The sequence below is a fragment of the Jatropha curcas genome, chromosome 8 (genome assembly GCF_041381405.1).
Source record: "Jatropha curcas cultivar XTBG-Jc1 chromosome 8, XTBG_Jcur_1.0, whole genome shotgun sequence".
NCBI classification, from domain to species: domain Eukaryota; kingdom Viridiplantae; phylum Streptophyta; class Magnoliopsida; order Malpighiales; family Euphorbiaceae; genus Jatropha; species Jatropha curcas.
The window spans coordinates 28,211,628-28,229,057 of record NC_143158.1 but is presented as its reverse complement, the minus strand read 5'-3'; the positions used below and the strand labels follow the sequence as shown (position 1 = coordinate 28,229,057).

At 35.4% G+C, this 17,430-nt stretch overlaps 2 protein-coding genes and 1 pseudogene across 6 annotated transcripts; 2 read left to right on the top strand and 1 right to left on the bottom strand.

The window, feature by feature from the left end:
- The first annotated feature begins 1,195 nt into the window (after window positions 1-1,195).
- LOC119371265 (leucine-rich repeat receptor protein kinase HPCA1-like) lies at window positions 1,196-8,142 on the top strand. 3 transcript variants are annotated; one of them, XM_089725206.1, is made up of 20 exons: window positions 1,196-1,325; window positions 1,909-2,114; window positions 2,599-2,719; window positions 2,804-2,875; window positions 3,095-3,169; window positions 3,264-3,335; window positions 3,539-3,700; window positions 3,787-3,861; window positions 3,967-4,038; window positions 4,127-4,198; window positions 4,309-4,377; window positions 4,459-4,533; window positions 5,042-5,113; window positions 5,274-5,411; window positions 5,530-6,008; window positions 6,092-6,247; window positions 6,343-6,482; window positions 6,584-6,803; window positions 6,961-7,196; window positions 7,444-8,142. In XM_089725206.1, the coding sequence occupies exons 2-20, from the start codon at window positions 2,033-2,035 to the stop codon at window positions 7,909-7,911; spliced, it is 2,856 nt and encodes a 951-aa protein (XP_089581332.1). In that variant the 5' UTR covers window positions 1,196-1,325; window positions 1,909-2,032; the 3' UTR covers window positions 7,912-8,142. The 3 variants fall into 3 exon arrangements, with proteins under 3 accessions (XP_089581332.1, XP_089581330.1, XP_089581331.1); XM_089725204.1 differs by lacking the exon at window positions 1,196-1,325 and adding an exon at window positions 1,353-1,509; XM_089725205.1 differs by lacking the exon at window positions 1,196-1,325 and adding an exon at window positions 1,601-1,821.
- A 16-nt stretch (window positions 8,143-8,158) lies between these two features.
- On the bottom strand, window positions 8,159-9,643 carry LOC149494495 (putative methyltransferase At1g29790; annotated as a pseudogene).
- Window positions 9,644-10,821: 1,178 nt separating this feature from the next.
- On the top strand, window positions 10,822-15,626 carry LOC110010077 (retrovirus-related Pol polyprotein from transposon RE2). 3 transcript variants are annotated; one of them, XM_089725181.1, is made up of 3 exons: window positions 10,822-11,904; window positions 13,028-14,008; window positions 14,511-14,683. In XM_089725181.1, exons 1-3 carry the CDS (start codon window positions 10,881-10,883, stop codon window positions 14,537-14,539), a joined length of 2,034 nt encoding a protein of 677 aa, XP_089581307.1. In that variant the 5' UTR covers window positions 10,822-10,880; the 3' UTR covers window positions 14,540-14,683. The 3 variants fall into 3 exon arrangements, with proteins under 3 accessions (XP_089581307.1, XP_089581306.1, XP_089581305.1); XM_089725180.1 differs by having other exon boundaries at window positions 13,028-14,131; XM_089725179.1 differs by having other exon boundaries at window positions 10,825-11,904; window positions 13,028-15,626.
- Window positions 15,627-17,430: the final 1,804 nt, after the last annotated feature.

The following is a 17,430-nucleotide window of genomic DNA, read 5'->3' as shown; positions in this document are numbered from 1 at the left end:
TGCCAACCCTAAATTTGGATTCACAATTTTGGATTGGATGATTGGATCATAATGTTAATTTTCTTTTTCTAATTTATAGGTTTTTCTAGCAGTGTATATCATTTATCTGAAGGGAGCCTTGAGCTAATAGTAGAGTTGTCACCATGTGATTTAGAAATCTCGCTAGTCTGATCTTTTTTCCGTAAATAGCGGATGCTTCATGTACAGAGTTGCTTTTTTTTTTTTTTTTTTTTTTTTCATCATATCTGACTTATCTTTATCTATTGTAAGATTAGAATTAAGTAGGCAATGCGGATTTCAATTCACGGAATCGATAATTTAAAATTTTTAAAATTTTAAATTCGAGCCGATGTTTGAATTGCTACTTCAGGTCTAATTTATGTTTCAACGAATTTCGTATGAATCTTCAATGAATCGACGGTTTTATTTATGATTTTGGTGATATATGTATTATTTTTTCAAAAACAAAAGAAATTCAATCTTAGGGTTATGTCTTTTCAAAAAAGAAAATCAAGGTGAATTTGAAAAATATAAGTAAATTTTATTTTAAATTACTTTTTAGAATGCTCATATTCACATTAGAAATAAAAATCATTAATCTTACAAATAGATATAAATTATCATATAAATTATGATTTTATTTTGTCTAAAGGTTTTTAGTTAAATAAATTGCTAGGAAAATTTGAAAAATATTTCAAACAATGTGATTTTAGACTAAGTAAAAAAAAAAAAAAAAATTAGAAGGAAAAATACATTTTAAACTCCCATTTGTATCAAATAGTATGATTTTAGACAAAGTATTTTGTTTTTTATTTTTACTTTAGTTTTTTTAAGTCAAATGTATCTATGTAATAATATATTTATTTAGACTTTTAGAAATATATAAAATAGACTAAGTTATTATAAAATTTTCAAAATGAAAATAGATTTCAGTTCGAATCGAACCAAAACCACGAGTTAACTAATGATTTCAAATCGGTTTACGTTCATATGAACTTTAATCGCTCCTTGAACCGTCAATTCCAATTTAACATTTTGAACCGACAGCTCCAACCTGATTCGAGTTCCAACTGAACTGGTGGCAAGCCTTTGATTAGGTGAACTTATTATGATTAGGTGAACTTATTACAATACATCAAAGTTAGCCTAAAAGGTTAAGTTAATCCAATAGATGAAAGTTAGTGTGTGAACATATCAGATTCAAAGTGATTGGACATTCTTTCTCTAGTTCGACCCTTTTCCGTGTACAGCGGGAGCTTCATGCACTGAGTTGCTTTTTATATATGTATGCGTGTATGATTTATGCATTACAAGACTAGAAAAAGGTGAAGTTAGAACAGTTTATGAAAGTTAGCGTGTTATAGTTAAACAAATTATATATTCTCTTAATTTTAGTTTTTAGATTAAAATATAGGTATCTTCTCCTTACGAAGTTTGAATGCTTCTCTGAAAATGACTTTTAAGCAGAAATTTTATGAGTCATGACCTAGTTTGTGTTAGGACCAGCAGGTAAAATGATTGGAATGCCATTTTCTATTCTGTTACTACCTACTCGTATTGTGCTATTACTTGGTCATTATATCATTTTTAACTTCAAAAATGGAGAAAACAGGAGAAAAATATGAGAACGAAAACCCACCAATAGACCCACTTTGCTGCTTCATCATTTTCCTTTGATATATATATATGCTTCATATATTTCTTTATTATCTGCAAAAAAAGATATTTAATTATGATATTGACTTTCTGTTTAATGTCATGGCCAACCTTCAAGTTGTACTTTTTTAAACATGAATATTGCAAGATGGGTAATTAGTCAATGTAATGGTTCCATGTTTTTTTTTTATATATAGCAAAAGAAAAGTTCCATTTAAGACCTTTCACATGGTTTGATTTCTGATACAACAGATATAGCTTGGGGAAAAGCAAATTGCTACCGTATTACTGGAAATTTAGTTGCTTCTGCTAAATGGGTTTTCTGTTGTAAAATAATCAAACTGAAAACAAAGAGTGTTTGAGGTTTTACTCAGAGATGAATCCAAGAATTCTGACATTCCTGCTTGTTGCTTCCCTCCAAATTTTTAGCATAGAAGCACTGACTAACAGTCAAGATTGTAAGTTCACTACAATTTGTATTTTCTACTTTCTTGGTTTGGTTATTTCACAAGAATTATGTTCTTTTTTACCTTCTTTCTTTTTATATATTTTTATCAAAAGTAGCATATATGGGTTCAATGGCAACTCAAGGGCCTTTCTTAACTATCTATAAGTTTACTGCAAAGGAAAAAGATTCTATTTTTTTTGTTTTCGGGTTCTAAATTCATATCAGAGATACTTAATTATAAGCTGGAGAAAAAGAATTTGCCAAGTTAATATATATGGTTTTATATCTGAAATTCACACATATCTGAGTTACACAACCCAACCCAACTTTATAAAGCATGTAAATGAGATACAAATCTCACAAGTTATGCAATTATGCGCAGAAAATTCTTCTGTAAACTGTGTAAAAACCAGATTTTCGGTTTCTATATATTCTAAATACATGTCAAACAAATGGGGAATTCATATCCTAATGACTTGTGACTGTTGACGCAGCAACTGCGCTGAATGCTTTAAAGGATTCAATGAGAAACACACCACCTAATTGGGTGGGTGCAGATCCTTGTGGAGATAGATGGGATGGCATAGGGTGCACTGGTCAACGCGTGACTTCAATGTAAATAGTTCACCTTCTTTGATTATCACCACTGACAAATTGTTGTCCTTGTTTTAAGATTTGCCTGACTATTTTTAATTGCAGAACATTGCCAAGCATGGGATTGACAGGACAACTGTCTGGAGATATCTCATCCTTCTCAGAACTACAGATTCTGTAAGTCTCATAATTATTCTTCATCAATTCTTATTCTATTTAGATTGTGGCAAACGGGCCTATCTTTCTTAAGTATATTTATTTGGATTTTGTTATCTATTTTGAATGAAGAAATTAACTTTTTATTGTTATGGTTTATTTCTGTTATCTATTTTGAATGAAGAAATTAACTTTTTATTGTTATAGTTTATTTCTGATCTTCAGCATTTTTTTTATCAGGGATCTATCATACAACAAGGAACTAGGAGGACCTCTTCCGCCTTCTATTGGGAATTTGAAGAAGCTAAGAAACTTGTAAGAACGCAGCAGTATAGAATTAATTGGTGTCATAAATATCTCATTGGTCACAGTGCTTTAATTGACTCTAACAATTCACTTTTTATTCTAGAATCCTGCTTGATTGTAGTTTTTCTGGTCCTATCCCTGCTTCAATAGGATCACTGCAGCAACTGGTCTTTCTGTAAGGATCTCAACTTGCAAAACTTATGCTAGTTGGATGAATCTTGAATGCTTTTGTTTCCTCTGCATAAGCATTTGAAATTCTCAGAACTCATCCAATATTTGGCCTTTTGCCTCTTCTATTTTTCCTTTTTAACTTGTTTTGTGGTGCTGTTCCTGTCTGAACCAAAATTTCTGAAAAATCTTTATTGCTATTAACTGCAGATCTCTAAATTCTAATAGCTTCAGTGGATCAATCCCACCTTCAATTGGCACTCTATCTAAGCTTTATTGGCTGGATCTAGCTGACAATAAGCTTGATGGACCCATCCCAGTCTCCACAGGGACTACACCTGGTCTTGATATGCTAGTTAATACAAAACACTTGTATGTCAAAACTTTTTTGATTGGACTTTCTTTTGTTTTTATTAAGTCATTTTATGAAGACTAATATGTGTAGAACTTACTAACAGTCATTTTGGAGAGAACCAGCTCTCTGGCCCAATCCCATCTCAACTTTTCAGCTCAGACATGACTCTCATACATTTGTAAGTTTCTTTCCAATGTATTATGATAATAATAGGGGAAGATGATAAGTTGCTGAAGAAATACAAATTATTTCTTGGTTCTATTTCTTCTTTTTGTTTGGGCAGGCTTTTTGACAGCAACAACCTCTCTGGTAGTATTCCTTCTTCTGTTGGCCTTGTAAAGACTTTGGAGGTTGTGTGAGTATCTGTATCGAAAACTTGGGAGTTTTAAATGTTGGCATTTCTGTCAATCAAGTTTGTCCTGAATGTATTATGTTGCCTACAGACGCTTTGATAGGAATTCATTGACAGGTCCTGTCCCTGAGAACCTCAACAATCTTACCAGTGTTAGTGATTTGTAAGTAAACAGAAGAGAATTAAAGCTTTCATAATGATTTTATTGAACTCATTGATATGGTTGCATTTGGATTTTTACTCTGTTAAGAGTGCCTTGTTGTTCATTTTCAGATATTTATCCAACAATCAATTGACAGGACCTTTTCCCAACCTCACTGGGATGAATTTGCTCACTTACTTGTAAGGTTTTATGTGTCTATTAATATAATTTGTTATATTAGTAGGGAAAAAAAAAGTTTTATTCTTTTTTTGGACATGCAGGGACATCAGCAATAATAGTTTTGATGCATCAGAATTTCCTTCTTGGATTTCAACCTTGCAATCTTTGACAACATTGTATGTCTCTCTTCCTCCCACCACACTCCTTGCTTATATTTATGAATCATCACATAGAGGATAAGATTAATGAAGAATTAAACAGCTTGGTTTTGTATTCTGTTGTGTGCTTGACACAAACCCTTTTACATCTTCCAAAGCCTGTATATGATGGAGGAAGAACCGAAATACGAATGAGAAACCAAGAGCTTGTCTAGTGTAAACAAATTCCATAAAATTCCAACATTAAGGATAATACATTCTTGCAATTCAGAAAAAGGATTTATGAGAATTATCAACTCTGAATGACAAGGTATGTAGGAAAAGGATCGATGTTTGTAGAATCAAGACTTGGCACTAGCAGTACGATAAAAAATTATAGAACATTCAGAATTGTAGAATGAAAGTCGATGTGGAATCAGTTCAAGAACAGAAAGGTAGAAATGGTTCTGTCAGGCTGTGCATGAATCAAGTTGAAAAGGGTTTTACTGCTTTGGTCTTCCCATAATTTATAATTTTTATATGGCAGAACGATGGAGGGCGTACAACTTCAGGGACAGGTTCCAACTAACTTCTTCAGCCTTCCCAGTTTACAGTCTGTGTGAGTATCAGCCAACATTTACTTTCATGAAATGCCAAGGAGTCTCTATCAAAAAGCAATTAGTTAATTTTTTCAGGGATTTGATAGAAACAGGCAGCTATATATAATTTATCGGATTACAATGCACTTGCTTATAGTTTGTTTTGACTTCTGGTTATAGGGTATTAAGTAACAACCAGCTTAATGGCTCTTTAGATATCGGAACAACCTATGGTAATGGATTACAACTTGTTGATTTGCGAAAAAATTTCATTTCTGCCTACACAAAAAGACCAGGACAAAATCAAGTTGCTGTCATGTAAGTCATGTTCTTCCAAACTTTTGACTCTTATACTACTAATGAACTTAAAATTAAGATAAACTTCCTCGAGATGTTCATTGCTTCTTATGATTTTTTTATCTTTTCAAACTTGCAGCCTTGTGAGCAACCCAGTTTGTGATGAAACAGGAGTAACAGAAACTTACTGCACTATTCCCCGACCTGGTTCTTCATATTCAACACCACCAAATAATTGTGTGCCTGCTTCTTGCACTGCAAATAAAACTTCAAGTCCTAACTGTAAATGCTCATATCCGTACACAGGACTTCTAGTTTTCAGGGCTCCATCATTCTCAGACTTGGGAAACTTCACCACTTACACATCTCTTCAGCAAAAAATGATGGATTCTTTTAGGTCCAATCAACTTCCTGTGGATTCAGTTTCTCTAAGTAATCCAAGAAAGGATTCATCTCTGTATCTTGATTTGAATCTGAAAATCTTTCCATCAGGCCATGATCGTTTTAATCGAACAATTATTTCTGGTATTGGATTTGTGCTAAGCAATCAGACTTTCAAGCCACCTCATATGTTTGGACCTTACTATTATATTGCAGATGATTACAAGTATTTTCCTGGTATTTTCCACTTCATGCATGATTAAAAAAAGAATTGCTGCATTATTTTTTCTGTTCTTATAACACCTCTAATTGTCATTTAGGGGAAGATATAGGATCAAGCAAATCAAACACTGGCATTATCATTGGAGCTATAGTTGGTTGTTCTGTTATTCTGCTATTATTAATCTTAGCAGGCCTTTATGCTTATCGTCAGAAGAAGAAAGCAAAAAGAGCAACCGAACAGAACAATCCTTTTGGTACAAGATTTTGAACAACTTTTCAATTTTAGTATTCTCAAGTTCAAATGGAATCTCTCGGATTTACTTTGTTACTTCACATTGTGAAATTGTAGCACATTGGGATTCAACTAAGAACAGTGGTGCTGATATTCCAAAGATAAAAGCAGCCAAATGTTTTTCTTTTGAAGAGCTCAAGAGATATACCAATAATTTTTCAGAAGCCAATGATATTGGATCCGGGGGTTATGGAAAGGTTAACTTTTGACTACTAAATAAATTACTGAACCGTGTAATCAAATTAGTAATACGAGGTTTCATTATAAGGGAATCAATAATTTCTTCTGTTGTTTACAGGTTTACAGAGGAAACCTTCCTTCTGGACAACTAATCGCCATCAAACGAGCTCAACAAGGATCATTGCAGGGTGGGGTAGAGTTCAAAAATGAGATTGAACTTCTATCCAGAGTTCATCATAAAAATTTAGTAAGCCTTCTGGGATTTTGCTTTGAGCGAGGTGAACAAATGCTTGTGTATGAGTTTGTTACGAATGGTAGTCTCAGTGATAGTCTATCAGGTACTTTTGTTAACCCTGCAAATACTTCAATTGGATGAACAATCACATGAGAAATTAAATTTATAAACATTTGTTGCTCATTGGAACTTATTGTGAGACTAAACCTTTTTCCTTAAAAGGATGCTAATCCCTTCTTTCTTCTTTACCATCCAAGCAGGGAAGACAGGAATAAGGTTGGATTGGGTCAGGAGACTTAAAATAGCCCTTGGTGCAGCAAGGGGTCTGGCCTATATGCATGAACTTGCTGACCCTCCTATTATACATAGGGATATAAAGTCCACCAACATTCTACTGGATGAACGGTTAATTGCAAAAGTTGCTGATTTTGGTCTCTCCAAGCCTGTTGGTGACACCGAAAAGGGTCATGTTACTACTCAAGTTAAAGGAACAATGGTCAGTACATCCATAACCTTCCTCTACGAAAAATACTCTAATTGTATCTTGTGATAATAATGAGAATTTAAAAGAATACATGGTATAAATGTAGTTCATCTGATGTTGAAAAAAATGCAAGCTAAAAAGACAGAAGATGGAGTAAGAAGAAAAATGATGCCAACAATTATTTAGCTAGTAGCTACCATCTTCCTAGGAGTGAATTTGTAAATGTTGGAGCTGAAAATACTTATTTTACATTTTTTAGGGCTATTTGGATCCAGAATATTACATGACACAGCAGCTAACGGAGAAGAGTGACGTTTACAGTTTTGGAGTTGTTATGTTGGAGCTTCTAACTGGAAGAAGACCAATAGAACGCGGACATTACATAGTAAGGGAGGTAAGGTTGGCACTTGATAGAACAAAAGATTTATATAACCTCCATGAACTACTTGACCCAGGCATTGGTCTAGAAACAACATTAAAGGGTCTAGATAAGTTTGTGGATCTTGCAATGAGATGTGTACAAGAATCAGGTGCAGACAGACCTACAATGGGTGAGGTAGTGAAAGAAATAGAGAATATCTTGCAGCTAGCTGGTTTAAACCCCAATGCTGAATCAGCATCTACTTCAGCGAGTTACGAGGAAGCAGGCAAGGGAAGTCATCCTTACAGCAAAGATGCATTCGATTATAGTGGGGGCTTTCCACCTTCAAAGATAGAGCCACAATGAACATTATTATTACCTTTCAATTTTGATATTCCCGACAGTTTGGAGTGTTTAAATCTGTTCTGAGTTTTCTTTTATTGTTCAAAGCATGTAATTCAATTGAGTTCTTTGCTTGTGAATATGTAGCAGAAGTGATGCTTTTGATATTGATAGAAAAAAAAAAATGTAAGACAGACAGATTTTGTTGTTTGTGTGCTTCCTGTTTAGATTTGCAACAGATTTTATTTTTCACTACTCTTTTCTTTCCCCTTCTATTTCCCAGATAGAGCATACAAAATATTCTACATCTATTTTTACCTGCTCATCAGGACATTGGTTTCTCCAACAGGGCAGAGAAATACCATTCATTTTTTTGAATTCCTCTGTCAAGCTTAATGCCTGCATTCCATCTCAGCTTCTTGAATCCAACACGATCTATCATCGGAATGTAAGTCTGGTTCAACTGTGATCCAAAGCAGAAGAAATGATCAAGCCAGAAAAGTCCTCCAGGCCTCAAAACTCTATAAATGTCATAAAGATTGAATTCAAGCATTGTGTCCGGTATCCAATTACTTAAAACATGCATAGAATGAACAATATCAAGGGTGTTTTTGAAGAATGGAAGCTTTTTGTGAAACACTGAGGTGGATTGGAATCAATCCTCTCGATGCAATAAAGCTATTGAATGGACCATCAAGATTCATTGTGCTTGTAATGATAGTAATATTTCTCTCTTTCATTCTTGCTGCAAATGTTCCTGTGCCACCTCCTATGTCAAGTCCAATACGAATACTTCCCTGAGGTTTTACTTTAACTACTTGATCAATTCCATAATCAAGTCCTCCATTATCTAACATCCATCTTTTCTTTTCCCTTCCTTGTAAATCGAAACAATCTTTGCAGTCATAGTAACCTGGTGCATTTTTTCTATCAATCAAGCATTTGTAATTTTTGCAGGTATATGGATCCCATATGATGCTGTTATCTGGTGGAGTTGACCAAAGACTTTCTGGTAATGGGTTTGGCTCCACGTAGTTAGCCGGAGACTTAACGCGACATCTCCGGCGAGGAAGAGGCTCACATCCTCTTAACATCAACCGTTGAGCAAAAACATCATCTACTGGACATTCTCCACCAATCTCATAACTCATGTACTTAGTCAACTCTTCTTGATATCTCAGGCAGCCTGCACCCACCGGCGGATAGACCTCATCGGAGCCAGTCCTGGGAGAGTAACCAAGTGGGAGTTTATGAGGGGCTATTGCTAACATAACCTCATCAGAAAAACCATCAATAATGAATTTATCATTATTATCATCCGAGTCCTTGACAGGTTGCTTACTTAGTTCCATAAGAAGCGCCTGTACAAGCAAGTTGGTGGAGTTAAGCTTATGGTGCAACTCATCAAGCAATAAATAACTTGTAGCAAGTTGTTGTTTAGTGGAGTTGAGCTCTTGGAGAAGATGATTGGAATCCCAGATAGGGAAAGGGATGTGATTAGTGTAGGAAGGTAGTTTCAGGATCAAAGAAGGGCCAGCGAAGATATAGATAGTTAAAAGATTGGTTAATATTACAAGAACAAGCATCTTGAGCTTGTACTTGGCGTGGAGTTGTTGATTATGTGAATGCCTTTTCTGGTAATCATCAGCTCCAGTTCCCATTTTTCACTTTCTTTCTCTTCCACTTTAGAAGTAGTATAGTATTTGAAAGAAGATAGAAAGTAGATGAAAGGGAGGGAATAAGGGGAGAAAGAAAGATTGCATGTTCTTGTAGAAGCTTTGGTGAGTGTGAATCACCGGCCAGTTTGGACTTTCAGGAATTTAGCAATTGGTATATATTGAGGATGAAAATTTCAATTCTTATTACCACTCACTCCGGATCTTGGCTCGCTTCTCATTAATGATAAAGCGATTCATGTTTACCAATAAGCCTTGAGATTTGCTTCAAGCTATTATTTTAACAAGTGATATATACAAGTGTGCAATAATTAAAATTATTTCTTTTTATCCAAATAATAATAATAATAAAATAGTTAGTTTGATGTTTCTATTTGTAATAATAAAAATTAGAAATCTGGTAACTCAGTGGCAACGAGCACTTGCCGGGTTGATCAACATGACTTAAGTCATGGGTCCATCTTTTATGGAGCAAACCCTCCCAAACCAAACGTCTTTGCCGTCAAGGGCAAGCAAGAATCAGTCCAATTCACTAACCTTATGCAAGAAAAATTAGTTTCAAGCATCGCATAAAACCATACTATGGACAAAGAAGCTAAAAAGTAAAAACAAATATATTTACAACATGTCATCTAAATTGCCGGCTTTCTTTCGATTACCAGGTTCAATATTTAACTAACCAAAAATATGAAATTTGTTTACATAGCTGAACGCCATGAGCATAAAATTATAAATCAGAGAGAATTACAACAAAGTTGCATTCTATTATAGAGGGGACTTTCCACCTTAAAACATAGAACACAATGAGCATCGTCACATTTCATTTTTGCATTTGCCTACAAGTCCTCGGGAGAGCGGAACCCTCTACCATTTTCTGGCTTGATAATTTTTTCTCATTTGGATAACAATTGAATCGGACTTGATAGGTTACATTTGTTAGCATACCACAGCTGGTATAAGGTGTTACAGTGTGGTCCAATATTTCAATTCAACCTGTTGAAGAAAATACAGGAGATATAAGGTGGTTGAGGAGTAATAAGACTGTTTTTGTATTTTCCACTTCCCAACTGAATATATTTGGTTCTAGAGATTCTTGTGCTATAGGTTCTTTGACTGAGTTGAGGTCTTATCTCAAGTCACTTAACCTAGCAGTTTGTTAAGGTTTAATTTGAATAATGCTTTAGCTTTGTTTTAGGGATTTGTTAGTTGTATTAGAGGTTACTGCCTCTATTTAAACAGCTCTGCTTCTCTCAATTTTTTATCAAAACTTTGCTTTTCTTATTTTGGTATCAGAGCCTAAGCATCCAGAAAATTTTCATGGCTCTCACAGCTTCATCTTCCTTATCTCTGAATGTAGGTAACTTTGTTACCTTAAAATTAACTTCAAACAACTATCTCCTTTGGTGTGAACAAGTTCTTGGTTTAGCCGAAAGCCAAGATCTCCTCACACATCTCACTGATCAACCTCAAACAAACCCAGCCAGGTTTGATAAGGCCACGGACCAAGCTATTCAGAATTTCACCGCATGGCAAAAATCAGATCGATTGCTTCGCGGTTGGATAATCGGCACATTGTCAGAAGAGTCCCTTGGACTCATAATTGGCCTCGATACAGCATACGCTGTTTGGGAGGCGTTGAAAGAATCATATGCTCAGGCTTCCCAGGAACAGGAATTCACACTTCGCCAACAGTTAACATATCTACGCAAAGAGGAAAGCGTAGATATCAACAATCACATTCGCAAATTCAAAAGCATCTGCGACAGTTTAGCAGCAATTGGGCATCCAATTTCAGATAGAGAGAAAGTATACAACCTATTGACAAGCTTAGGTCCCCAATTTGAGACCTTTACCACAACTATGTTGAAGCCCCCAAGACCAACATACACAGAATTGATTGCTCATCTACAGAACCATGACCAACGGCGGACCTGGTTCGCTAATAATGGAAGTCCCCCGCTTTCGGTTCATAGCCCACATTTGGCGTTTTATACGCAACAACAGAAGAGTTCCCAGTCCAGCGGAGCACGATCGAATCGCCCAAATTTTTCTTCAGTAGGACGCGGGTTTCAAGCACAGACCTCGCCTGCCTACACTGGACAACCACGACGTCCGGCTCCACTTGGTAAACGACGAATGACTGCTGCAAAAAGGGAGCTGTATCAGAATGAGACTTGCCAAATCTGCATAAAGAAAGGACATATAGCCAAAATATGCTGGTGGTATTCACCCTCTTCTTCCTCAAATGATCTTCCGCAAGCGCTAGCAACACTGACCTTGGACAATACAATTGCCGACCATGACTGGACGTCAGATACTGGTGCCACAAATCATATGGCAGGTAATGGATATGGTTTCCAATTTACAGTTTTATACAGGTAGCGATAAGGTAATTGTAGGTGATGGATCATTGATTCCGATTGTTGGCATTGGTACTTCTCAAATTAAAAACAATAATAATTTGTTACCCTTATCAGAAGTTTTATATGTTCCTCAATTGAAAAAGAACTTGTTGTCAGTAAGTACGTTAACGTCTCAGTTTCCAATTAATTGTGAATTCATTGACAAATCGTTTATTGTGAAGGAACGGAAAACAGGAGCAATGATAATGCAGGGTCCAAAGAAGGGTGAATTATACACAATTGCAAGCAATCCAGAAACTCATTTTTCAATTCGGTTTAAGTTGTGCAGTGCAGATGTCTGGCACCAGAGGCTCGGACATCCACAAGTTTCTGCTTTGAATAATTTATATAATAAGGGCCTAATTTCTGTCAATGGTCCATTAAAAATAAAAGATTTTTGTGATAGTTGTCAACTGGGGAAACTCAGTAAATTTCCTTTTTTGCATAGTTCTAATTCTGCTACTATTCCTTTTGAAAAAATACATTGCGATTTATGAGGGCCAGCCCCAGTCTTATCTTTGGAAAAATTTAAGTACTACGCTTGTTTGGTTGATGATTGTACCAAATATATCTGGCTAATTCCTCTGCGTGCTAAATCAGACTTTTATTCAGCATTCCTTGCCTTTGAAAAATATATTCATCGCTAATTTAATGTTGTCATAAAAATATTCCACTCCGATGGAGGAGGTGAATTCATAAATAATTCTTTGACAACACATTTTCTTCAAAATGGCATAATTCATCAGATTTCATGTCCCTACACACCTGAACAAACTGGATCGGTTGAGCGTCGGCATCGTATAATTCGTGAATTAGGGATGTCTATGTTATTTCATAGTCGGGTTCCTTTGTCATTTTGGTTAGATGCTTTTAGTACTGCAGTTTTTCTGATCAATCGATTACCGTCATCATCTCTATCCTTTGACTCACCATATTTTGCTTTACACAAAAAACATCCCGATTATTCTGTTCTACGTGTTTTTGGGTGCAAATGTTACCCGTATATATGGGATACACGAAAGAGTAAATTTGATCCTAAATCTGTTGTTTGCGTTTTTGCAGGTTGCAGTGAAAAGTATAAAGGGTACCGATGCTTTGACGTTCAACAGCGGAAGTACATAATCTCCAGAAGTGTCGTTTTTGATGAACAAAGCTTTCCATATAAATCTCAAGCACAAATTACTAGCACTGGAAATGCAGGTCAAATTATTGACAATTGGACTTCACCAACCCAAGCCGACACCTTTTTTGAAACCCAAAGCACAGAACAAATTCCACATATACCACTCCCTATGACTTTGCCTCACGCCATAACTCCTCCACTTCACAATTCCACACCCGCAACACCACAGACTCCCACTTCGTCTCAAGCTTCAAGCAGTCAACCTTCAAATCCACCATCACCCATAACAAATTCGCCGCCGCCATCACCAATAATAAACTTGCTGCTGCCGTCACCCTTGCCCACCGAATTGACCGTCGCTCCTGTACCTGAACCTGATGCGTTTGTACAAATTGCTCCTTCACGGTCCGATCAAACCCTAGACTCAGCACCACCGCAAATCGAAGTTCCAACTCAATCTGATGATGATTCCACTCTGAATACTCGTCCTACTTCTCCTACTGCAGTTTCATCCACTACAGTTATTCCAGCAGATGTCTCTGTCGCAGCACCAGCTCCTCGACATGCGATGGCAACAAGGTCGAAATCAGGAATTGTTAAGCCAAATCCGCGTTATGCTCTGTTGACCACCATGAATCCTTTAATTCCGAAAGAACCAAGGACTGTAAAGCAAGCGTTGTTACATCCAAGATGGAAACGCGCTATGGAGGAAGAACTTACTGCGTTACATAAAAATGAGACATGGACTTTGGTGCCGAGACAGGCACACATGAATATAATTGGGTTCAGATGGGTGTTTAAGGCCAAACTGAAGGCAGATGGTTCGTTGGATAGGTTGAAGGCACGGCTGGTAGCCAAGGGCTTCCACCAAGTTGCTGGTCAAGATTACACAGAGACATTCTCTCCTGTTATTAAACCAGGTACCATACGACTTGTCTTATCTATTGCGTTGGTGTGTAAGTGGCAGCTTAGGCAGCTAGACGTAAAAAATGCTTTTTTACATGGTCGCATCACAGAAGATTTGTACATGGATCAGCCGCCAGGTATGTCTGACCCGCTTTTTCCCACTCATGTTTGCAAGCTGCAAAAAGCATTATATGGTTTAAAACAGGCTCCCAGGGCCTGGTTTGATAGATTAAGTGGTTTTTTGGTTCAATATGGGTTTGTGTGTAGCCTAGCAGACCCGTCTTTGTTTGTTTTTCAATCAAATAGGGGCACAATTACATTACTAATATACGTTGATGATATGCTTTTAACTGGTTCTTCTGCTGAATTAATTGATGATTTTGTTCAATTATTATGTAATGAGTTTGCTATGAAAGATTTGGGTCTGTTGCATCATTTTTTAGGCATTGAAGTCACACACACTGCTGATGGTTTACACTTAAATCAGGTTCATTATGCTCTGACTTTACTGGACAGGTTTGGCATGCTTGATAGTAAGCCCATGACGACTCCATTAGAGCTTAAGCCGTCTGTCACCAAGGCTGCTGCTTCTGTTGATGCAACACTCTACAGAAGTATTGTTGGTGCCTTGCAATACTTGACACTAACCCGACCAGATATTGCGTTTGCTGTCAACTTTGTTTCTCAATTTATGCAGGATCCCACAGTTGTTCACATGAAGTTTCTGCATCGAATTAAGCGTTATGTGAAGGGCACATTAACACATGGCTTGTATTTTACTTCTCACTCAACCATGCAACTTCACGGATTTGCCGATGCTGATTGGGCTGGTTGTCCGGTCACGCGTCGTTCAACTACAGGCTACTGCACCTTTTGGGGCAGCAACTTGATTTCATGGTGTGCCAAGAAACAACACACGGTTTCCCAATCCAGTACTGAGGCTGAGTATCGGGCGATGGCGCACACCGCTGTAGAATTGACTTGGCTTACTTATTTGCTCAAAGACTTTGCCATTCCTCTCACAAATCCCTCAGTATTGTTCTGTGATAATCTTAGTGCTCTCTACCTTACAGTAAATCCTGTTTTTCATGCCAGAAGTAAACACATCGAGTTGGACTACCACTTCGTCAGAGAACGTGTGGCACAAGGAAATTTAGTAACCAAGCATGTTCCAACAACACAACAGATCACTGACATCTTCATGAAACCAATTCACAAATCTGCCCTTGCATTATTCCACAGCAAACTTCACCTCGGCCCTCGGCCAAGTTTGAGGGGGGATGTTAGCATACCACAACTGGTATAAGGTGTTACAGTGTGGTCCAATATTTCAATTCAACCCGTTGAAGAAAATACAGGAGATATAAGGTGGTTGAGGAGTAATAAGGCTGTTTTTGTATTTTCCACTTCCCAACTGAATATATTTGGTTCTAGAGATTCTTGTGATATAGGTTTTTTGACTGAGTTGAGGTCTTATCTCAAGTCACTTAACCTGGCAGTTTGTTAAGATCTAATTTGAATAATTCTTTAGCTTTGTTTTAGGGATTTGTTAGTTGTATTAGAGGTTACTGCCTCTATTTAAACAGCTCTGCTTCTCTCAGTTTTTTATCAAAACTTTGCTTTTCTTATTTACATTGGCTTCAAGAATCTAATGAGGAATGGAGGCCTGAAGCTTCACAGGGGAATTCATAAAAATGAATGGTATTTCTCTGCACTGTTGGAGAAACCAATGACCTGAGCATATGCTTCATGTTCACTACATAGAAAAGAATTCCAATTTCTCATTTCATTCTTCAGTACAATCCAAGATGTGAGTTTTCAAATTCGAACCAAACCGAATTGAATCAGGGCAAACAAATAAACCAAAGTTTCAAAAGTAAAGACGAACTGAATTGAATAGTCAGCTTTTGAGCTTATTTTTCAGGCATTTTTTTTTATCTAGTTTTATGGTTCTAGACTTATTTTTTGAGCTTCCAAAAATTAAATGTAATAAGATTCAATTTGCATTCTAAATTTGGGCACAACATACAATTTGCTTAAAAATTGACTTCTTTTATACAATTTACCCCTTGAACTTGCACCAAAAGAACAAAATGCCCAGTTTTTTTTAACATTTTTTTTATAAAACTTACTTAATAAACTTAAAATCAGAAAATAAAAAAGTACTTAAAAATATGATAATAATTATAAAAATTTACATTATTTGATTTAAAATTAATTTAATAAGTATTTGATTTAAAAAAATTATAGAATTAGAAAAAAATATTAGAATATATTGAAATATTTGATTAGAAAAATATATTATTTTTTTGTTTAGTTGTTTTTTAATTATATTTGATTTAGATCAAATATTTAATTACTTTTTAATTGTATTTGATTTATATTAAATAATTTATTTTCTGGGATAAAAGTTGGGCATTTTGTATTTTTGGTACAAGTTGAAGGGGTAAACTGTAAAAAAAATTAATTTTTGAACAAATTTTATGTTGGGTCCAAATTCAGAAGGCCAATTGGTTGCTGATCCATGAAAGCCGAATCAAGGTGAATTTGAAAAATATAAGTAAATTTTATTTTAAATTACTTTTTAGAATGCTAATATTTACATAAGAAATAAAATTTATTAATCTTACAAATAGTTATAAATTATCATATAAATTATGATTTTATTTTGTCTAAATGTTTTTACTTAAATAAATTGCTAGAAAAATTTGAAAAATATTTCAATCAATGTGATTTTAGACTAAGTAAAAAAAAATTAGAAGGAAAAATACATTTTAAACTCCCATTTGTATCAAATAGTATAATTTTAGACAAAGTATCTATGTAATAATATATTTATTTAGACTTTTAGAAATATATAGAATAGACTAAGTTATTATAAAATTTTCAAAATAAAAATAGATTTTCAGTTCAAATCGAACCGGAACCACGAGTTAACTAATGATTTCAAATCGGTTCACGTTCATATGAACTTTAATCGCTCTTTGAACCGTCAATTTTAATTTAAAATTTTGAACTGACAGTTCCAACCTGATTCCAATTCTAACTGAACCGGTGGCAAGCCTTTGATTAGGTGAACTTATTATGATTAGATGAAATTATTACAATACATCAAAGTTAGCCTAAAAGGTGAAGTTAATACAATATATGAAAGTTAGTGTGTGAACATATCAGATTCAAAGTGATCGGACATTCTTTCTCCAGTTCGACCCTTTTCCGTGTATAGCGGGAGCTTCATGCTTTTTTTATATGTTTGTATGTATGATTTATCCATTACAAGATTAGAAAAAGGTGAAGTTAGAACAGTTAATGAAAGTTAGCGTGTTATTGTTAAACAAATTATATATTCTCTTAATTTTAGTTTTTAGATTAAAATTTAGGTATCTTCTTCTTATGAAGTTTGAATGCTACTCTGAAAATGACTTTTAGCGGAAAA

Bases quoted from the DNA above. Each gene is read 5' to 3' on its own strand.
- LOC119371265 (XM_089725206.1), top strand. From the start codon at position 2,033: ATGAATCCAAGAATTCTGACATTCCTGCTTGTTGCTTCCCTCCAAATT. The intron at 4,534-5,041 runs GTATGTCTCTCT...TTTATATGGCAG, and splicing joins TTGCAATCTTTGACAACATT to AACGATGGAGGGCGTACAAC. The intron at 5,114-5,273 runs GTGAGTATCAGC...TTCTGGTTATAG, and splicing joins CTTCCCAGTTTACAGTCTGT to GGTATTAAGTAACAACCAGC.
- LOC110010077 (XM_089725179.1), top strand. From the start codon at position 10,881: ATGGCTCTCACAGCTTCATCTTCCTTATCTCTGAATGTAGGTAACTTT. The intron at 11,905-13,027 runs GTAATGGATATG...GCGTTTTTGCAG, and splicing joins TGCCACAAATCATATGGCAG to GTTGCAGTGAAAAGTATAAA.